Raw genomic sequence first — 16,318 nt, forward strand, 5'->3', positions numbered from 1 at the left:
AATCTTTAAAAAAATGATACATGGAATTTTTTAAATTTAATTAACAAATAAATAAAAATTGGCAAAAAAAAAAATGATGCCATTGGCTTACTGCTGGGAAGCCAGTCCATTTATTTTAGTGTCTGTGCTGCCTTCGGTATTTGACATTTAATATGTAAAACTAGCTCTTTGCGGGCCCGGCGGCGTGGTCTAGCGGCTGAAGTCCTCGCCTTGAAAGCCCCGGGATCCCATATGGGCGCCGGTTCTAATCCCGGCAGCTCCACTTCCCATCCAGCTCCCTGCTTGTGGCCTGGGAAAGCAGTTGAGGACGGCCCAAAGCTTTGGGACACTGCACCCGCGTGGGAGACCCGGAAGAGGTTCCAGGTTCCCGGCATCGGATCGGCGCGCATCGGCCCGTTGCGGCTCACTTGGGGAGTGAATCATCGGACGGAAGATCTTCCTCTCTGTCTCTCCTCCTCTGTGTATATCTGGCTGTAATAAAATGAATAAATCTTTAAAAAAAAAAAAAAAAAAAAAACTAGCTCTTTGCTTTCTATTATATACACCTTAACCCATGTGATGAACCTTTACTGAGCATGCCTCGACCTGACCTGGAGCACCTGGTGTCATCCTGAGGGGAGAACACACGTCTGGAGCACAAGGCACATGCCCAAGATGAGCAGATCGCTCCACAGTGTTATTTTCCCTCCTGTTTGGTAAACCTACTGAAGGTGCTAAGGGCAGACTTGAATCTAGCAGCAACTGAGCCCACAACACAAACCCACCTGTCCCTCCTGAGGGTGTGCAGGGTCTCTCCCACCCAAGGCCAGCTGAGGGCAGCTCCATGGACAATGTATCAGCCCAGAACTTGCTCTCACTTCCTTCCCTCTTCTCCCACCACTCCTGCCTCTGCCCATTGTGTAGTGGCTGTTCTTCCACAACTCCTCTGCCAACACTTGCAGCGGGTCTACGAGTTCACGTTTACACCACCCGCTATGGGAATACCACTAAGACAGCTCCCGTCTGTCCTGTTCAATGCCATTGCACCGGTAAAAAGTACGCATTCAAGCATTTCTTGGCCAAGTGAATGGTAATTTCCTTTCCCTCAAGACTATCCTAGAAGCACAGTGTAAATACAGAGTCCTAGTTCAAGTCCAATAAAAAGATAAAAGTCCAGATTCATTACTCTTAGTGAGTTTATTTTTTAAACTACAAGAGCAGGCCAGCATTGTTTCTCATCCCTGGTGTCATAGCACCTGCAAAAGCAAAGAATGCCACCAGCAAAGGGCATAACCCTAGCCAAAGGCTCCTCAGACTACTTCCCACTCATCTCTCATCAGAGATGCAGACCAAGCAAGGTAGGGACACCAGGCTACCGCACTCGCCAACCTGCTGTCAGATGGCACCATCTTTTCAATCAAAAAAGTTAGTATTTTTATTTGAAAAGCAAAATTACAGACAGAAATGACAAAAAGACAGAGATTTTTCCATCCCCTCGTTCACTCCCCAAATGTCCACACTGGTCAGAGCTGAGCCAATCTTTAGCCAGCAGCCAAGAGCCTCCTCTGGGTCTCCCATGTGAGTGCGGGGGCCCAAGGATTTGAGCCATCCTCCACTGCTTTCCCAGGCATAAGCAGGGAGCTGAATTGAAATGGAGCAGCCAGGACACAAACTAGCACCTACATGGAATGCCAGTGCTGCAGGTGCAGGATTAGTGGTTACACCACCATGTCAGCCCCAGAACCTGCTTTTAAAACAAAGTCCAGGGCCCGGCGCAGTGGCCTAGCGGCTGAGGTCCCCTCCTTAAACGCGCCGGGATCCCATATGGGAGCCGGTTCTAATCCCAGCAGCTCCACTTCCCATCCAGCTCCCTGACTGTGGCCTGGGAAGGCAGTGGAGGACGGCCCAAAGCTTTGGGACCCTGCACCTACGTGGGAGACCCAGAAGAGATCCTGCTCCGGATCGGTGCAGCACCGGCCTGTTGTGCTCACTTTGGGAGTGAATCATCGGATGGAAAATCTTCCTCTCTGTCTCTCCTCCTCTCTGTATATCTGGCTTTGCAATAAAAATTAAATAGATTTCTGAAACAAACAAACAAAGTCTACAGGTTCTAAGGCCATCTGCCAGGACTTCTCAAATCAACACACAGTAGCCACTCACTAGCTGTCAGGATATACTTGTTTAGATGCAGATTTTTGGGCTCCAAACTAGCACTCTAGCTCAACAGATCAAAAGTGCATTATTGGGCCAGGCGCAATAGCGTAGTGGTTAAGGTCCTTGTCTTGCACACGCCAGGATCTCATATGGGTGCCTGTTCTAATCCCGGCTGGCCTGCTTCCCATCCAGCTCCCTGCTTGTGGCCTGGGAAAGCAGTCGAGGACGGCCCAAAGCCTTGGGACCCTGCACCCATGTGGGAGACCTGGAAGAGGTTCCTGGCTCCTGGCTTTGGATCGGCTCAGCTCCAGCCATGTGGCTGCTTGGGGAGTGAACCATCGGACGGAAGATCTTTCTCTCTGTCTCTCCTCCTCTCTGTGTATCTGACTTTCTAAATAAAAATAAATAAATCTTTTTTTAAAACTGTATATCTGAAGAAAGGTAATTTATCTTTCCAGGAGTGTAATTTAAAAGTGTAAAAGGAAAATATGTAACATTCAACTTCTAAACTCTGGAATAAGAGTTTTAGAACTGCTCAAGCAGCAATGGAGCTTTGAGTTTCACCCTATTCTGTGGTGAAGCATTCTCTGGTGCAGTGGAGCTTTGAGTTTCACCCTATGCTGTGAAGCATTCTCTGGTGCAGTGGAACTTTGAGTTTCACCCTATGCTGTGAAGCATTCTCTGGTGCAGTGGAGCTTTGAGTTTCACCCTATGCTGTGAAGCATTCTCTGGTGCAGTGGAGCTTTGAGTTTCACCCTATGCTGTGAAGCATTCTCTGGTGCAGTGGAGCTTTGAGTTTCACCCTATGCTGTGAAGCATTCTCTGGTGCAGTGGAGCTTTGAGTTTCACCCTATGCTGTGAAGCATTCTCTGGTGCAGTGGAGCTTTGAGTTTCACCCTATGCTGTGAAGCATTCTCTGGTGCAGTGGAGCTTTGAGTTTCACCCTATGCTGTGAAGCATTCTCTGGTGCAGTGGAGCTTTGAGTTTCACCCTATGCTGTGAAGCATTCTCTGGTGCAGTGGACTGCAGTAACTGCCACCTGAGGTCAGCAGACACCTGCTCCCACTCCACATGTGGACAGAGGGCAGCAAGGAAACATCACTGCCAAGGGTGATACAACATAGAGGACAGTTCAAACTACAGAGCTGTACATCCTAGATTTCCTCAATCAGACCCTAACTGCATCCATGAGCTAGGGCACTCCTCAAGGAGCAGCACAGCAGCATGGATAGATCACCTTCTGCAAGTGGACTAGGCAGTGGTGTTTCATGAACAGTTTCATCAGGCTGTGGGATTAGGAGCAAATGAGGAAACTCACTGTCCTCTTTTTGTGGGAGTAGTGGGAGCTGGTACATGACAGGAAGAGTAGTGTCACCTCGGAGTGAGAGACAGAGCCATCCCAGGGAAGCTTCCTGAAGTCCTAGGCCCTGAACTGGGACCCTTCAGAGAAGGCCAACCTCCTCTGCGGTCTCACTCCTGCATGCCAGTCCTAGGCTGAACACAATGACCCTCCCACACCCATTGCAGATGCCTATAAACAGAGAGGTGCACAGCTGTGCCCGCAGGTGGCACCCTAAGACCAGTGCCTACTCACTTTGTTGCCCCTGCACTGCCTTCATCGTTGTCTGAAGACGATGATGTAGAAGAGCCAGGGAAGTAGGAAGAATCTACATGGTTGGGGCTGCCGCCCTGGGCTGGGTTGATGGGTGAGGAGCGCTCATACAGCGGCGTGTGCTTCCCTTCATGCGGAATGTTGCTGTAGCTGTTCTGCTCCACCAGGGCCTTCCCGCTCGTGTCCAGACTGTAGGGGTATGGCCCCTGGCCAGGAGTAACCCCTGGGCCGGGTACCTGTGGGGCATAAAGCAGAGGACATTAGGCACAGGTAGAGGCACAGGGCCAGATGCAAGCCCAGGTTGCCTCTTCCCTGTTAATTTTTAAATCAACACTGGCATCTATCTCATAAATCAACCAAGTAGCTTAACAACTGACTTTTGCATTCGCTGAAATGACACACATACAGCACCCAAGGCCAGCTGCCCTCCCCCAGTCAGAGATAGCTTACCGGGGGCTTTGCTTGCAGAGAGGTCTGTGGAATGTTGAGCATCTGAGGGGGTACATAGGGCGGCATCATCCCAGGCATTCCAAATGGATTTGGTCTGGCTGTGTCATCCACAAGGGGAGAAATCAATACAATTGTCAGCAGAGCACCATCACCCTTGGGTATACCAGGGCCAGCCTACAGCCTCAGGTCTCACCTGTAATGGACCTCATCAGTTCTGCTTTTCAGGAATCTTTAGAAACTCAGATTTTATGTTAGAAAATACCCCATCTTATAAGTGATCACACTTTGGTACACTGGGGCAATGGCTCCAATTTTCCAGATTTCTCAGTTAACTTTCAAGGTTCTTGCTTGCTTTCACGTAGTCCCAAATGCCTGATACCTGATACAACCCTAACTGTACCCAACAGCCCTTTCTGTACCTGAGTCTCTCCCAGCCTGAGATCTCAGCAGGAGCTAGGAGCTGTGACTGCCATCAAGGCTTGAGATTTTTTTCTACTTCAGATTTGCAATTAAGTTCTCACTCAACTGTCAACTTCTGAAATATAACCAGGGTGATTATTACTGCTGATGCTTTTGTTTTGTTTCTAATGGTAAAGCAAAATCAAAATTAGAGGTTATATATTTTAATGGGCACACCAGGATCAATCATTTGAGATTGTGTGCTCTTCTAAAGCAATCTGACAAAGCTGCCTTGATGCACGTTGGGGACTGCTCTCTCTTCCTCTCACACTAGTTTGTAAAGTGATGGATCCTGCCTGCGACGGGAAAGACTCGAGAAATACAGCGCTGGACCTCCCAACACTTGGACCCATTAGTTTTGTGAGATCTGACAAGAGGAAGAGCATCAAATCTGAGGTGTGTGTCCCATGGGTGGCCCCATGCCACTAGCTGAGAGACTGCAGGAAGCAAATTGCATGGAGGTCATGGCATGGGCTGCACAGCTCTGTGCAGTGACGTAAGGAACCAGAAAGGGTATGGCTGAGACTCGGCCTGCCAGGGTACAGAGAAAACACAGTCCCTAAGCAAACACCATGGACCTGCGTGGCCCTCACACAGGGCTACAGCTTCCCAGCCTATGGAGGAATGAATAACTGGCTGCAGGAGCACAGCTCACAGAGCATCACTTCTCATGTCACCAAAACCGCAAAGACCCCCTACTTGTCCCCTCATTCTCTGGAAGCTGTGGAGTTATTTGGCAAGAGGCTTCCTCAAACCACATAAGCCAAGGAGAAACCAGAAGTGTGAACCATATCCTGACTGGAGACCCGCAGCCTCCCGGGAACCAAGATACAGGGCACAGAGTATAGGACCAGAGGGCATCTAGACGCTTGTTCCTCCCCAGCCACAGGAGCTGCCGTTAGCCCTGCAAGCTGCAGTTGGTTCAGCTCCAAGGGCTCTGAAATGTCACAGGCCTTTGATCCTGGTTCTAACTGAGAGTCGTGGTACAAGTTGCCACCTCTGAGCTAAAGAAATAAAACCACAACACTGGAGTACACACTGAGTGCTCATCTCCAAGCCCCCCCCACACGTATGTAATACACACATCTGCACATGCACACATGCATGGCTGCATACAGGGAGATATTTCTAATCAAACAATATGTCTTACTAGGTCTGTGCCTCCAAATGAGATGAAAGTCATGTAACCTTCAGCACCTGCTAAGGTAACTCTGAATCACTCAACTTCTGACCACAGACTTACAAAATCCATTTAGGTTCTTGTACTTTAAAATCACTATAGAAAGTTGTTTATAAACTCTAGCAGCTGACGCTGCAAACCTACCTTCTAAGTAATAACAATGAAAGACTAGATTCACCTAACAAATAGGCATAGCTCTCATGCAAAGATGACCATTTTTGTTTTATTCTATTTTGGGCCATCTGGGGCTAAAAAGTTGCTGATAGCACAAACTTTCCTTTAAACAAAAACCTAGTGCCCAGATGTAGGCAACTGCCAAGTTGCCCTATACTTAGGCAAATGCTACATTGCTGGGAGAAAAGCAGCCAGTAGTTGGCAGGCATTCTGGGCCTGGTTAATGCCAAACAGGTTAACCATATCAGTATGCAGGGAACACCAGGCCAGGACACACTATCCTGGGCCCTGGTGGGGGTGGGGTAGGGTGGGGTCTGAATTGGGAGCAGCAGAGGGCATGGGAGGAATGACTTCTGGGGGATTCCCTGTACTAGGTCACTATACTCATAGGCAAGCAAGGGAACTAAGATGCAATTGTTCAGAGGAGAGATACCTGCCCATGTGGGAGACCTGGCTAAGCTATGTAGCATCACACACCGCCCACTAGTTTTGCTCCATCAAAAGCTGGAGCTGGAGGTCACACCTGGCTGGGTTTGACCACAGTATCTGCTCACGAGAGCTGGAGCAGGGGTGGGCCACAGCACCATCAGAACACAAAGAACCATGTCTAGGACAGACTCTGTAGGGGCCTTATGGGCTCACCTCTGTGGGACTGCAGCACCCACCAGTTCAGGGTGAAAGCTGGGGACAGTGACAGGCAGAGTCAGGCTGGACCACAGAAGTCACCAGACAGGAACTCACCTACCCACCTGACACTCTCACAGACTAGGGCCAGGCTGCCGCATCTACTGGCACACGCAAAAGCCAAAATAGATGCAAGCCAGCTGAGCTAGGCCACAGCACCAGCTAGCAAGTTCAGGACTCGGTTCATGTCACATCAGGCAGGACTACAGCAATGCCTGGCAGATGTAAGATCCAGGGCTGAGAGCATGCCTGGTAGGGAAACTGTGGGCACTAACCTGCTAGGCTGCACCTATCACTGGTAAGCACAAGAATCAGCATTGGGGTAGTCAGACTGGATAAAGCGGCAGCCCATGTTAGCACACAAGAGGGCTGGGTCTGGGAGCTGCAGCACAAAAGCCAGGTGGGATGTGATCTGGGTCAGACTAGGCTACAGCAGGGGCTGGAACGTGCAGAACCGGAGATGGGGGCAGGCCTAATGGGGTCACTGGAGGTCACCCTGACCAAGTGGCAGCATCCACTGGTATGTATGAGGACTGGGTCTGTGGGTGGCTGCGCTGGAACTGACCCTGTAGCTGCACCCACAAGTATGTGCACACAGCTCAGCCTCGGTTAGTGTGAGCTTCTTGGGGAAGAAATGTCTTTCTCTGCCTTTCAAATAAATACATTATCAAAGCACAAACAAGATGGAAAGAACCAAATGATGGGTCCATGACCTCCCCATCTCTCCAGTTACCTGTACGTCCAGTCTTCCTCCCTAATGCTACATTCTTGAGAAGCAAATCTCAGACATAGTATAATTTCACCCATAAACACAGGACAGAAATTCTCAATAGCATACACACTGAGGAATGTAACTATACATTTGACATTTAAACTAAAAACATTACAAAATGAAACCCAGGTTTAGACCTGACATGACCTGACATAAGGCATCCAATATATGAGGCCCTTCAAAATTTAATGGAAAAAATGGGATTAAAAAAATCTATTTTGATACAAAAAAACTTCATCTATGGAATCTTCAAAACATTCAGAAGAAAACGTGCATTATGAAAACCTATGAATGGCCTTGAAAAACATTTTTTACATCAAAATAAACTTACTTAATTCTATTTTCTCATGGTCTTTCTGAAGTCCCCTCCCATGTATAAGAATCAACACACACAAACAAGCCAACAGAAAGCCAGGCCAACAACATGCATAGGCATTTCACAAAAACATGAATGCACTACAAACTGGTGGCCCCATTAATAACCAAGGAAACACAAACTGAAACCAATGAAATATAACTACATAATTACTAGATGGAAAAGTAGATCATGGAGTAACTACAGGGCTCTCTGACTTTCATTGGAAGAAAACTGGAGCGGCTCAACCACAAGCATGAGCAGGCCTCTACCATGGAGTCAGCCGCAAAGAATGTTCACGGAGGCACTGTTAGCTGGAAACAGCCCAACCTGCATCAGCAGAACAGACAAGCACACATTGGGTACCATGCAATGCTATATAGCAATCAAAAACAGAATCATACCAACACAAGTGAAACCCAGTCACGTGACTACTAAGCTAAAAGAGCAAGTTAGAACACTAATGCTGTACGATTTCATTTGATGACAGATAAATGAATCTATCAAATATTGAGGGATAGTGATAACAAAGTTATGCAGAAAAGCAAGGGAACAACGAGGGACACATGAGGGCTAAGATAGTAGCAGTGCTCTACCAACAAATGCATGCCAGTGTGACAGTTTTTACTACTGGAACTCACTGGATGAACTTCCCCTGTCCTAAGACCACAGCCCATGGTGTGTGTGGCCCAGCACTGAATGAAGCACAAACTCCACTGTTGGCTGTGGCCCCTGCACTGCAGCTCAACATTCCCAAACCACACCTCCCCACTGCCTGCCTCTCACCCAGTACTCCCTTTCTACCATGTTATGTCCTCTTACCTCGAGATCTTTGTGTATGTCTGCTTACAACAAGTATACTTCCTCTTACATCATCACCTTGCTAAGACCTAACCAAACTCTCAATCTTAACCCACATCATCACTCAAATCAGCCAAAATGCTGATTAGTTCACCCCCACTAGTTGTCCCTTGAGCTTCCTGCTGTTCATGTAGGATTTTTCAGTTGCTCTTGGTTACTAACTTGTACATTCACCAATATAAGGGTAACAATTAAAGCTCTTGTTTGCCACATTATCAAACACAATGTCTGGCATGAAAAGAATAAATCAATGTTCTCTCTTCTGTTTAAAAAAAGATTAACAGACTATTGCTTTCAGCATTAACGCCTGACAAAGCATACAATTAGCACTGTTGGGGTTCATTTGTACAGTGAAGAGCCTATACTGACACATCACCGTCACCCAAAGAAGTCGACATTGGGATTCAGTTTTTGAGTTGTAAATTCTCTGGTTTGGGCAAATACAAAAAAAAAAAGACCCATGTCCACTTTTAAAGTACCACACAGTCAGTTTCATTGCCTAAAAATTCCATGTTCCAGCTACACATCCTGCACCCTCACTAATATCTAGTAGCTACTGATATTTTCACTGGCCCCATAGCTTGCCTGTTTCAGTTGCAATTACACAATAGGTGGTATTTCAGATTGGTTTCACCGACATCATTAATACATACATTTGAAGTCCCTCCCTATTTTTTCATGACTTTGTGTTAGTTTATTTCACCTACCAGAAGACATTTTGGTTTCTTCTAAAATTTTGTAATTTATTAGCAAAATTATTACAAGCATCTATGTACAGGTCCTTATATGAACCTAATCTGTCAACCCCTTTGGGTAAACACTAAGTGACTGCTGGATCATACAGTGAGAGTATAAAGTCTGATTCTACAAAAGACTACCAAACTGTCTTCCAAAGTGACTATACCCCTTTGCCTTCCCTCCAGGGTGAAGGAGGAGTTCCTCTTGCCCCACATCCTTACCTGCTTTATTTGTAGTTGCTGCTTTATGCGTCAATCTCACACATGCGCAGTGGAAGCACATTTACTTAATGTGCTCCACAGGCAGCCAGCAAGACACAGCAGCTGCTCCTTCAGCCTCAGAGGGCCTCAGCTCCACCTGTGTGGCTTCTAAATCTATGAAAGGACTAGCTAGTGCCACAGATTCTACACCCAGCACCTGTGCTATATGTTGCTATGCTTTAAAAATCTGACAAAGATTTTGAAGTTATCTGTGTAACCAGGGAAGTGAATAATTTGACAGTTCGTCTTGTTTGTACCTGTATTCAAAGGGGTGCTTCCTTTTTTTCTTTTAAAGATTTATTAATTTTATTACAAAGTCAGATATACAGAGGAGGAGAGACAGAGAGCAAGATCTTCTGTCCGATGTTTCACTCCCCAAGTGAGCTGCAACGGGCCGGTGCACGCCGATCCGAAGCCGGGAACCAGGAACCTCTTCCGGGTCTCCCACGTGGGTGCAGGGTCCCAAAGCTTTGGGCCGTCCTCGACTGCTTTCCCAGGCCACAAGCAGGGAGCTGGATGGGAAGTGGAGCTGCCGGGATTAGAACCGGCTCCCATATGGGATCCCGGGGCGTTCAAGGTGAGGACTTTAGCCGCTATGCCACGCCGCCGGGCACAAAGGGGGTGCTTCCTAATGAGCCATAGCAGACCACACACAGTGACAGCAAACGCCTCTAGACTGCAGGTTCAAGCAGTGTTTACAACACAACAAAAACTTGAAGCACTTTAAGAGTCAACACAAGTGTCAACCTAGAAACAGAACACTTCTGAGAGTGTGTGGTGCAAGCCATCATGCACCACAGCCCCTTCTTCCCACCTTTAACAATGCCCTGCCTTTCCCCATACAGCACTGTTGGGGCAACAGAGCAAATTTCCTTCTGTAAGCTCCACTGCCACCAACTGCCTAGAGAGCTGAGTTCTTTCTCAACAGTGCAAGATGGCCCACAGCCTCAGAAAGAAGGGTGACCAGTGGTTCCTACAATCGAGGATGGCTGATGCCAGGCCAAAGACATTTTGGTAGATTTTGAGCCCCCAAAAAGATCCTGTTGCGATAAATCTGAAATTGCAAGCAAGATTTAGAAACTGCTGTTTGTATCAATGTATCACCCTCTGCCCAAGGAGCTATACTCTAATCTTCCAGTATGACTCTTTTAACATTGGGCACCTTCTGTCGTAGGTTCTAACACTAACTGCCAGGGACCACTCATGTCCCATCTGCTACTCAAATGGACACTTCACAGAAAATGCTCCTTAAATTCCAACTGAGGTGCCCAACAACTACCTTCTTACATCCACAATGCTTCTTCTAAATGCCTGCTGTTTCAAGTCTAAGGACAGATCAGTCCAGGCCAGCACACAACATCCACTGGCAGATCTGAGAACCAGGGCAGGGGGCAGGAGGAGCCAGATAGTACTGCAGCACTAGCCAGTTCACATTAGGACTGGGACAATAATCAGGCTGGGCTGGGACAGGCTGCAGCACCTACCAACAGAAGCTGGAACAGGGGACAGACTAGACAGGCCAGGCTGCGCAGTAAGACTGCGGACACTGAGGTGAGGTGAGTCATGCCAGCCTGGGCCCAGCAGGGGCCGGGTACATGAGACAGGTGATCTGACATGGCTCAGGTAGCTTGGATCAGGTCCTGGGGTCCAACCGTGTGGTGGGGGATGGGTTACTGAGCCCCAGGGATGCGGAAATCAGTGGGGTGTGGGTCGCTTGGCCAAGATCCTGGGGCCTACCTTGTAGGTGTATGTTGATTTCATGAACCCTGGGGGTGGGGGATCTGGTGGGGGCTTGGGCCCCCTGGAGCCGGTCCCAGGCCCCACCTATTAGGTAGGTGCAGGGATCATGAGCCCCAGGCGTGGGGGATCCGGCAAAGGTTGGGACACCTGGACCAAGTACTTGGACTCGCCTGCAAAAACATGCCCTACCTAATGGAAAACGTGGAGCAGTGGACATAGGCCCTGCTGTAAAAGCAGAATATGGCAGCTCATTTGGTGCTGTAGCAGAGGAACAGAAAGAACTAACTGGACAACTACCCCAAGTAAACGATGACAGCAAAAAATCTCGGCGAATGGAGCCAGTGGACATTGGGAGGGTGACATCATCCTCGGACCGGTGAAATCGGCAGCATTTCAGAACTATCCAAACCACTTGGACAGAACCCTCGGAACATGTACACACTGAAACTCAGAGTTGACATGAGGAGGCGCTCCCTCACCCCTGGGTACTGAGCTATGAGGAAAGCCGTGAGAGGTTCCCCTTTTGTTTCTCCTCCTACCCCAGGAACAACAAGAAGAAATAGCAAATTTGGAAGCAATGAATTCACCCATTTTTCCCCTAACATTGATCCTTCCCACCTTAATTAACCATGTAATTATTATTAAAAAAATAATAAAATTTACTTATAAATAAATAAATAAATAAATGCCTACTGGGTTTCAAGCCCGCCCTTGTGGTTTCTGTAGCAGGGTGCAGAGGCAAACTGTTTCTCCAGAACCATCAGTAAGCAGCTAAGGTAGTTGTTAAAGAATCTATTCTGCTGGTTCTACACGATGCCCATGTAACCTAAGATGCCCCATTCCTGCTCAGGTTCCATTGCACCTCTCCTCCTGCTGCCCCAGGCCACCATCACTACCATCGAATTCTGCACTGCCAATGCCCAGCACGGTAATTCTGCACTGGCATTTATTTAAGTTCCACATATGATTCTGACTTCTGCCACATTCAGAGCATTAAGGAATATGTGCAGAAGGATTTGCACATATCAGCATGATGGAAAATAGTTTTTAGACACCCAAACTTGGGCCCGGCAGCGTGGCCTAGCGGCTAAAGTCCTCGCCTTGAGAGCGCCTGTTCTAGTCCCAGCAGCTCCACTTCCCATCCAGCTCCCTGCTTGTGGCCTGGGAAAGCAGTCGAGGACGGCCCAAGGCATTGGGACCCTGTACCCGTTTGGGAAGCCTGGAAGAGTTTCCAGGTTCCAGGCTTCGGGCAGGCGCACCGGCCCATTGCGGCTCACTTGGGGAGTGAATCATCGGACGGAAGATCTTCCTCTCTGTCTATCTGACTTTGTAATAAAAATAAAAATCTTTAAAAAAAAAAAAAAAAAGGACACCCAAATTCTTCATACTAATGCTCTCCATAAACTCCTGAGTAGAAATGATTCAAGATCATCTAGAAAATGTTCACCACTAACTATGCCAGGAGATGATTTCAGAAGCATAGAAAGGCATTTGGCAGATACTACATGCTAACTTCACTTAGGATTCCCCTTGCATGTTCCAAACAACTTCAGAATTGTGGCTGTTTGTCCGTAGACCAATGCCAATGTTAGCAAGCTGCTTCCTCCCACACTTACATTCCTGTTTCCCAAGCACATAGTGACAACCCTTCACACTGGCCACAAAGCCAATGGCTAGTGTGACAGTGTCAGAAGCAACAGAGTGTTGGCAGGGACATCAGTGTGCTGTCACACCTGTGAGTGCCATCTGCTATCTGGACCATTGCTTTAACACCAGACTATGCAGTGCCTGCTGAGGAGACTGCTGCTGGGGCAACAGCGTCAGTACCTGCCACCCACAAGCACACCACTCTGGCTTCCTATGCACGCTTTCTCCCTGACAGCCACAAAAGGACAGGGACAGCAAGGCCAGATACAGATTTTGGTGTCAGCTCCTTCCTCTCTACAAGCAATCAGTAAATGTCTCCTGAGTGTGACATATATAGCAGACATACCTTAGTTAACCATGTGTAGGCTAGTCTCCATCCTACAAGCAGCTCACATCATTTTTCTTTCTTTTTCTATTTCAAGATTTATTTTATTTTTTATTGGAAAGGCAGATATACAAAGAGAAGGAGACACAGAGAGAAAGATCTTCCATCCACTGGTTCACTCCCCAAGTGGCCGCAATAGCCAGAGTTGAGCTGATCCGAAACCAGGAGCCAGGAATTTCCTCCATGTTTCCCACATAGGTGAGGGGTCCCAAGGTTTTGGACCATCCTCTACTGCTTTCCCAGGTCACAAGCAGGGAGCTGGAAGGGAGGTGGAGCTCCCAAGACATGATGGATCAAAACCCATATGGGATCCCGGCACATGCAAGGATAGGATTTAGCCACTAGGCTAATGCACCAGGCCTTCACATCACTTTTCTAATAGCATCCTACAATGTACATCATTACGTCATTCCCCAGATGGAAAAATCTGTTAGTGCATTAACTCAGAGCTACAGAAGACTGGAAGTCACTCACAAGTCCTTGTTCTTGCAGAACCCACATTATTAGAGGGGTAACAAGTGTAAAGAGAATTAGAACCAAACAACTGACAGGGATGTCTCGTGGCCTCACAACAGGGACAGCTAAGTCAGGCTCAAACTATATAAAAAAAAAAAAAAAAAAAAAAAAAAAGCCCAATACACCAAATACACCAAGGAGCCCAACAGGTCAGCTACAGGCAGCAAGGTCCCTGCTGAGCCAGTGCGGCTTACCCGAGGAAGATAGGCCTCAGTGTAACAAGCAAACAGCAGGCAGGAGTGGGTCAGAAGTGTGAGCAGGATTAGCAGCCAGGGGGTTATCTGAATATAATGGGTGTCCACAGAGGGCTTTGGGTGCTAAAGCTGTATGGTTACTTTCACGTCACTCTGGCTGCTGTGACAGGAAGGGGTGTAAAAGGAAGAAATGTGCCCCAAGGAGAGCTCAGTGTGACCATCACTGCCTGACCACCCACCTCCCACACAGTCACCCCAAGCCAGCAGTGGCCATCTAGGCTGCGGCCCCAGGGACTGGCACACCAGTGCCTGCAATACAATGTACACACGGACACTGTCTCAGAAGCATTCTCAACTTTGTGATTCATCTGAAGCAACACAAAATCTAATTCCCCTCAGAGTCTGAGCACACCTTGGGTTAATAGCCAACATGGAGCAAAACTGAAATCTGCTTCCCAGACCCACAGCTGTATGGGTCACACGAGGCCCATACTGCTCAGGGAGAGGTCAGTGCTCAGCTGGGAGCTTTGTAACCATGAGACAGAACCTACAAGCATACTCCCATTTACTCTCCTCCCAAATGGAAATCTCTTCTACAAAAGAAAGAAAAAAAAAAGTGAAAATCCACTGCACATGTGATCCCACTACAGGTCCTTTGGCCCTCTGTGCCAAGAGTTCTACCCTGCTGGCCACAACTGGTCAGGTGGCCTACTTCCTCTGTTCTAGGGCTTCTGCTTGCTCTCCCTCGGTATGGTAAGGGACTGCCCGAGTTTGCCTGGGAAACTCAGCTGTACTTATTTGTATAACCACAGACAATTTTTCAAAAGAAGAATCCTACAGGAGTATCTACAGCTCTGGATTACTGTATTGATGATCGGAGAGGCCTGTATTTACTTACCTAAGTAATGTGGTGGGTGAAATGACACAGGCTTACTAGTTGCTGAGTAATATCCAATCGCTCTCTTAAATCGAGTGACTTTGTCACCTGTTCTAGACTGAAACAGATGTAGGAAAACCTTTGTAAATTAGGATGCCACTGGTCATGTGTACTAACATTTCTATAACTCAGCACACATATATTACTTTGTAGCTTTTTTAGTTAGAAAGAAGTGACATTCAAACTTCCAGGAAACCAAGTGATTATTGATAAGAAGCAAAATGAACTCTGAAAGTGACACACAGCACAACTCTGAGCTGGCATCCGGGCTTGGGCTCGAGTATTATGACCTCTGACTTCTCTGCTGAGGTCCGGGTCCCACCCAGGGAAGCCTTATTCACCACCTGTAGCAAATGAAGTTGAGAGTAACTGGCAGCCTAGCTGTACCTGCCCAAAGGTTCAACTCTCCAGAGACAGAGCAGGAATCCCTTCCCAAAGGAAGAAAATCCCCGACAACCCCCTGAAGCAAACACACACAGCCCAGACGCAACACCCTCTGGTCATCCGATACATCCCACTTCTGAATTCTGCAACCACATGCCATCAAGATAAAGATGCTGGGAGCCCAGGGCTTCTTCATAGTGGCCTGGTGGCCAGGTAAGTGCTCAGACACAAATAATCAGTTTATGACCCTCAAGCCTTCCCCACATAATGCAAATTCCACCCCATGAATCTGTGTTTTACCTGTGAGTGCTGGAAAACATCTTTAGCTATGGCATCCAGGTCAGAGGTGTCCTGAATGTTGCGGACGTAGTCGGCAACGGCTTTGATCACTACATCGCAAGGTGGCAAAACCAGCTGGTGTGCTCGGACCTGGAAAAACAAAGCACCTGTCAGCTCCCAGCTTTCACCCATCTGAGATCTTCACCCAGTGTTTCTCCACTGGAGCTTTCATACTCTGAACCTTAAGAACTAGCCTTTTTAAAATGTGTGTGTGTATTACATAAGAGTCAGTGAGAAAGATTTTCAGTCTGCTGCTTCACTCCCCCAACAGCCAGATAGGCCAGTCCAAAGCTGGGAGCTTCTCCTAAGTCTCCCACAAGGGAACAGGGGCCCAAAGCCTTGGGTCACCCTCCGCTGCTTTCCCAGGACATTAGCAGGGAGCTGGACCATAAGTGGGGTAGTTGGGACTAGAACCAACACCCATATAGGATGTAAGTGCCACAGATGCAGGATGAGCTAAGGAAGCCAACACGTCAACCCAAAGAACTAGGCTTTATT

The 16,318-nt window shown here is 47.8% G+C and overlaps 1 protein-coding gene across 4 annotated transcripts in view; it reads right to left on the reverse strand.

Annotated features, from left to right (window-relative positions):
* FAM120A (family with sequence similarity 120 member A) overlaps positions 1–16,318 on the reverse strand; it is a 115,340-nt gene that overhangs the window by 46,012 nt on the left and 53,010 nt on the right. For all 4 annotated transcript variants that reach the window (XR_009246647.1, XR_009246648.1, XM_058672739.1 and 1 more), the window contains exons 4-7: positions 15,782–15,910; positions 15,059–15,155; positions 4,196–4,293; positions 3,728–3,981 (exon numbers count right to left, since the gene is read on the reverse strand). Coding sequence is in view for 2 of the 4 variants with exons in the window: in XM_058672739.1 (XP_058528722.1) it covers positions 3,728–3,981; positions 4,196–4,293; positions 15,059–15,155; positions 15,782–15,910 (578 nt within the window). In the remaining 2 variants the exon portion in view is untranslated. The remainder of the gene's footprint in view (positions 1–3,727; positions 3,982–4,195; positions 4,294–15,058; positions 15,156–15,781; positions 15,911–16,318) is intronic.

Source organism: Ochotona princeps, chromosome 14 (assembly GCF_030435755.1).
Source record: "Ochotona princeps isolate mOchPri1 chromosome 14, mOchPri1.hap1, whole genome shotgun sequence".
Lineage (NCBI taxonomy): Eukaryota > Metazoa > Chordata > Mammalia > Lagomorpha > Ochotonidae > Ochotona > Ochotona princeps.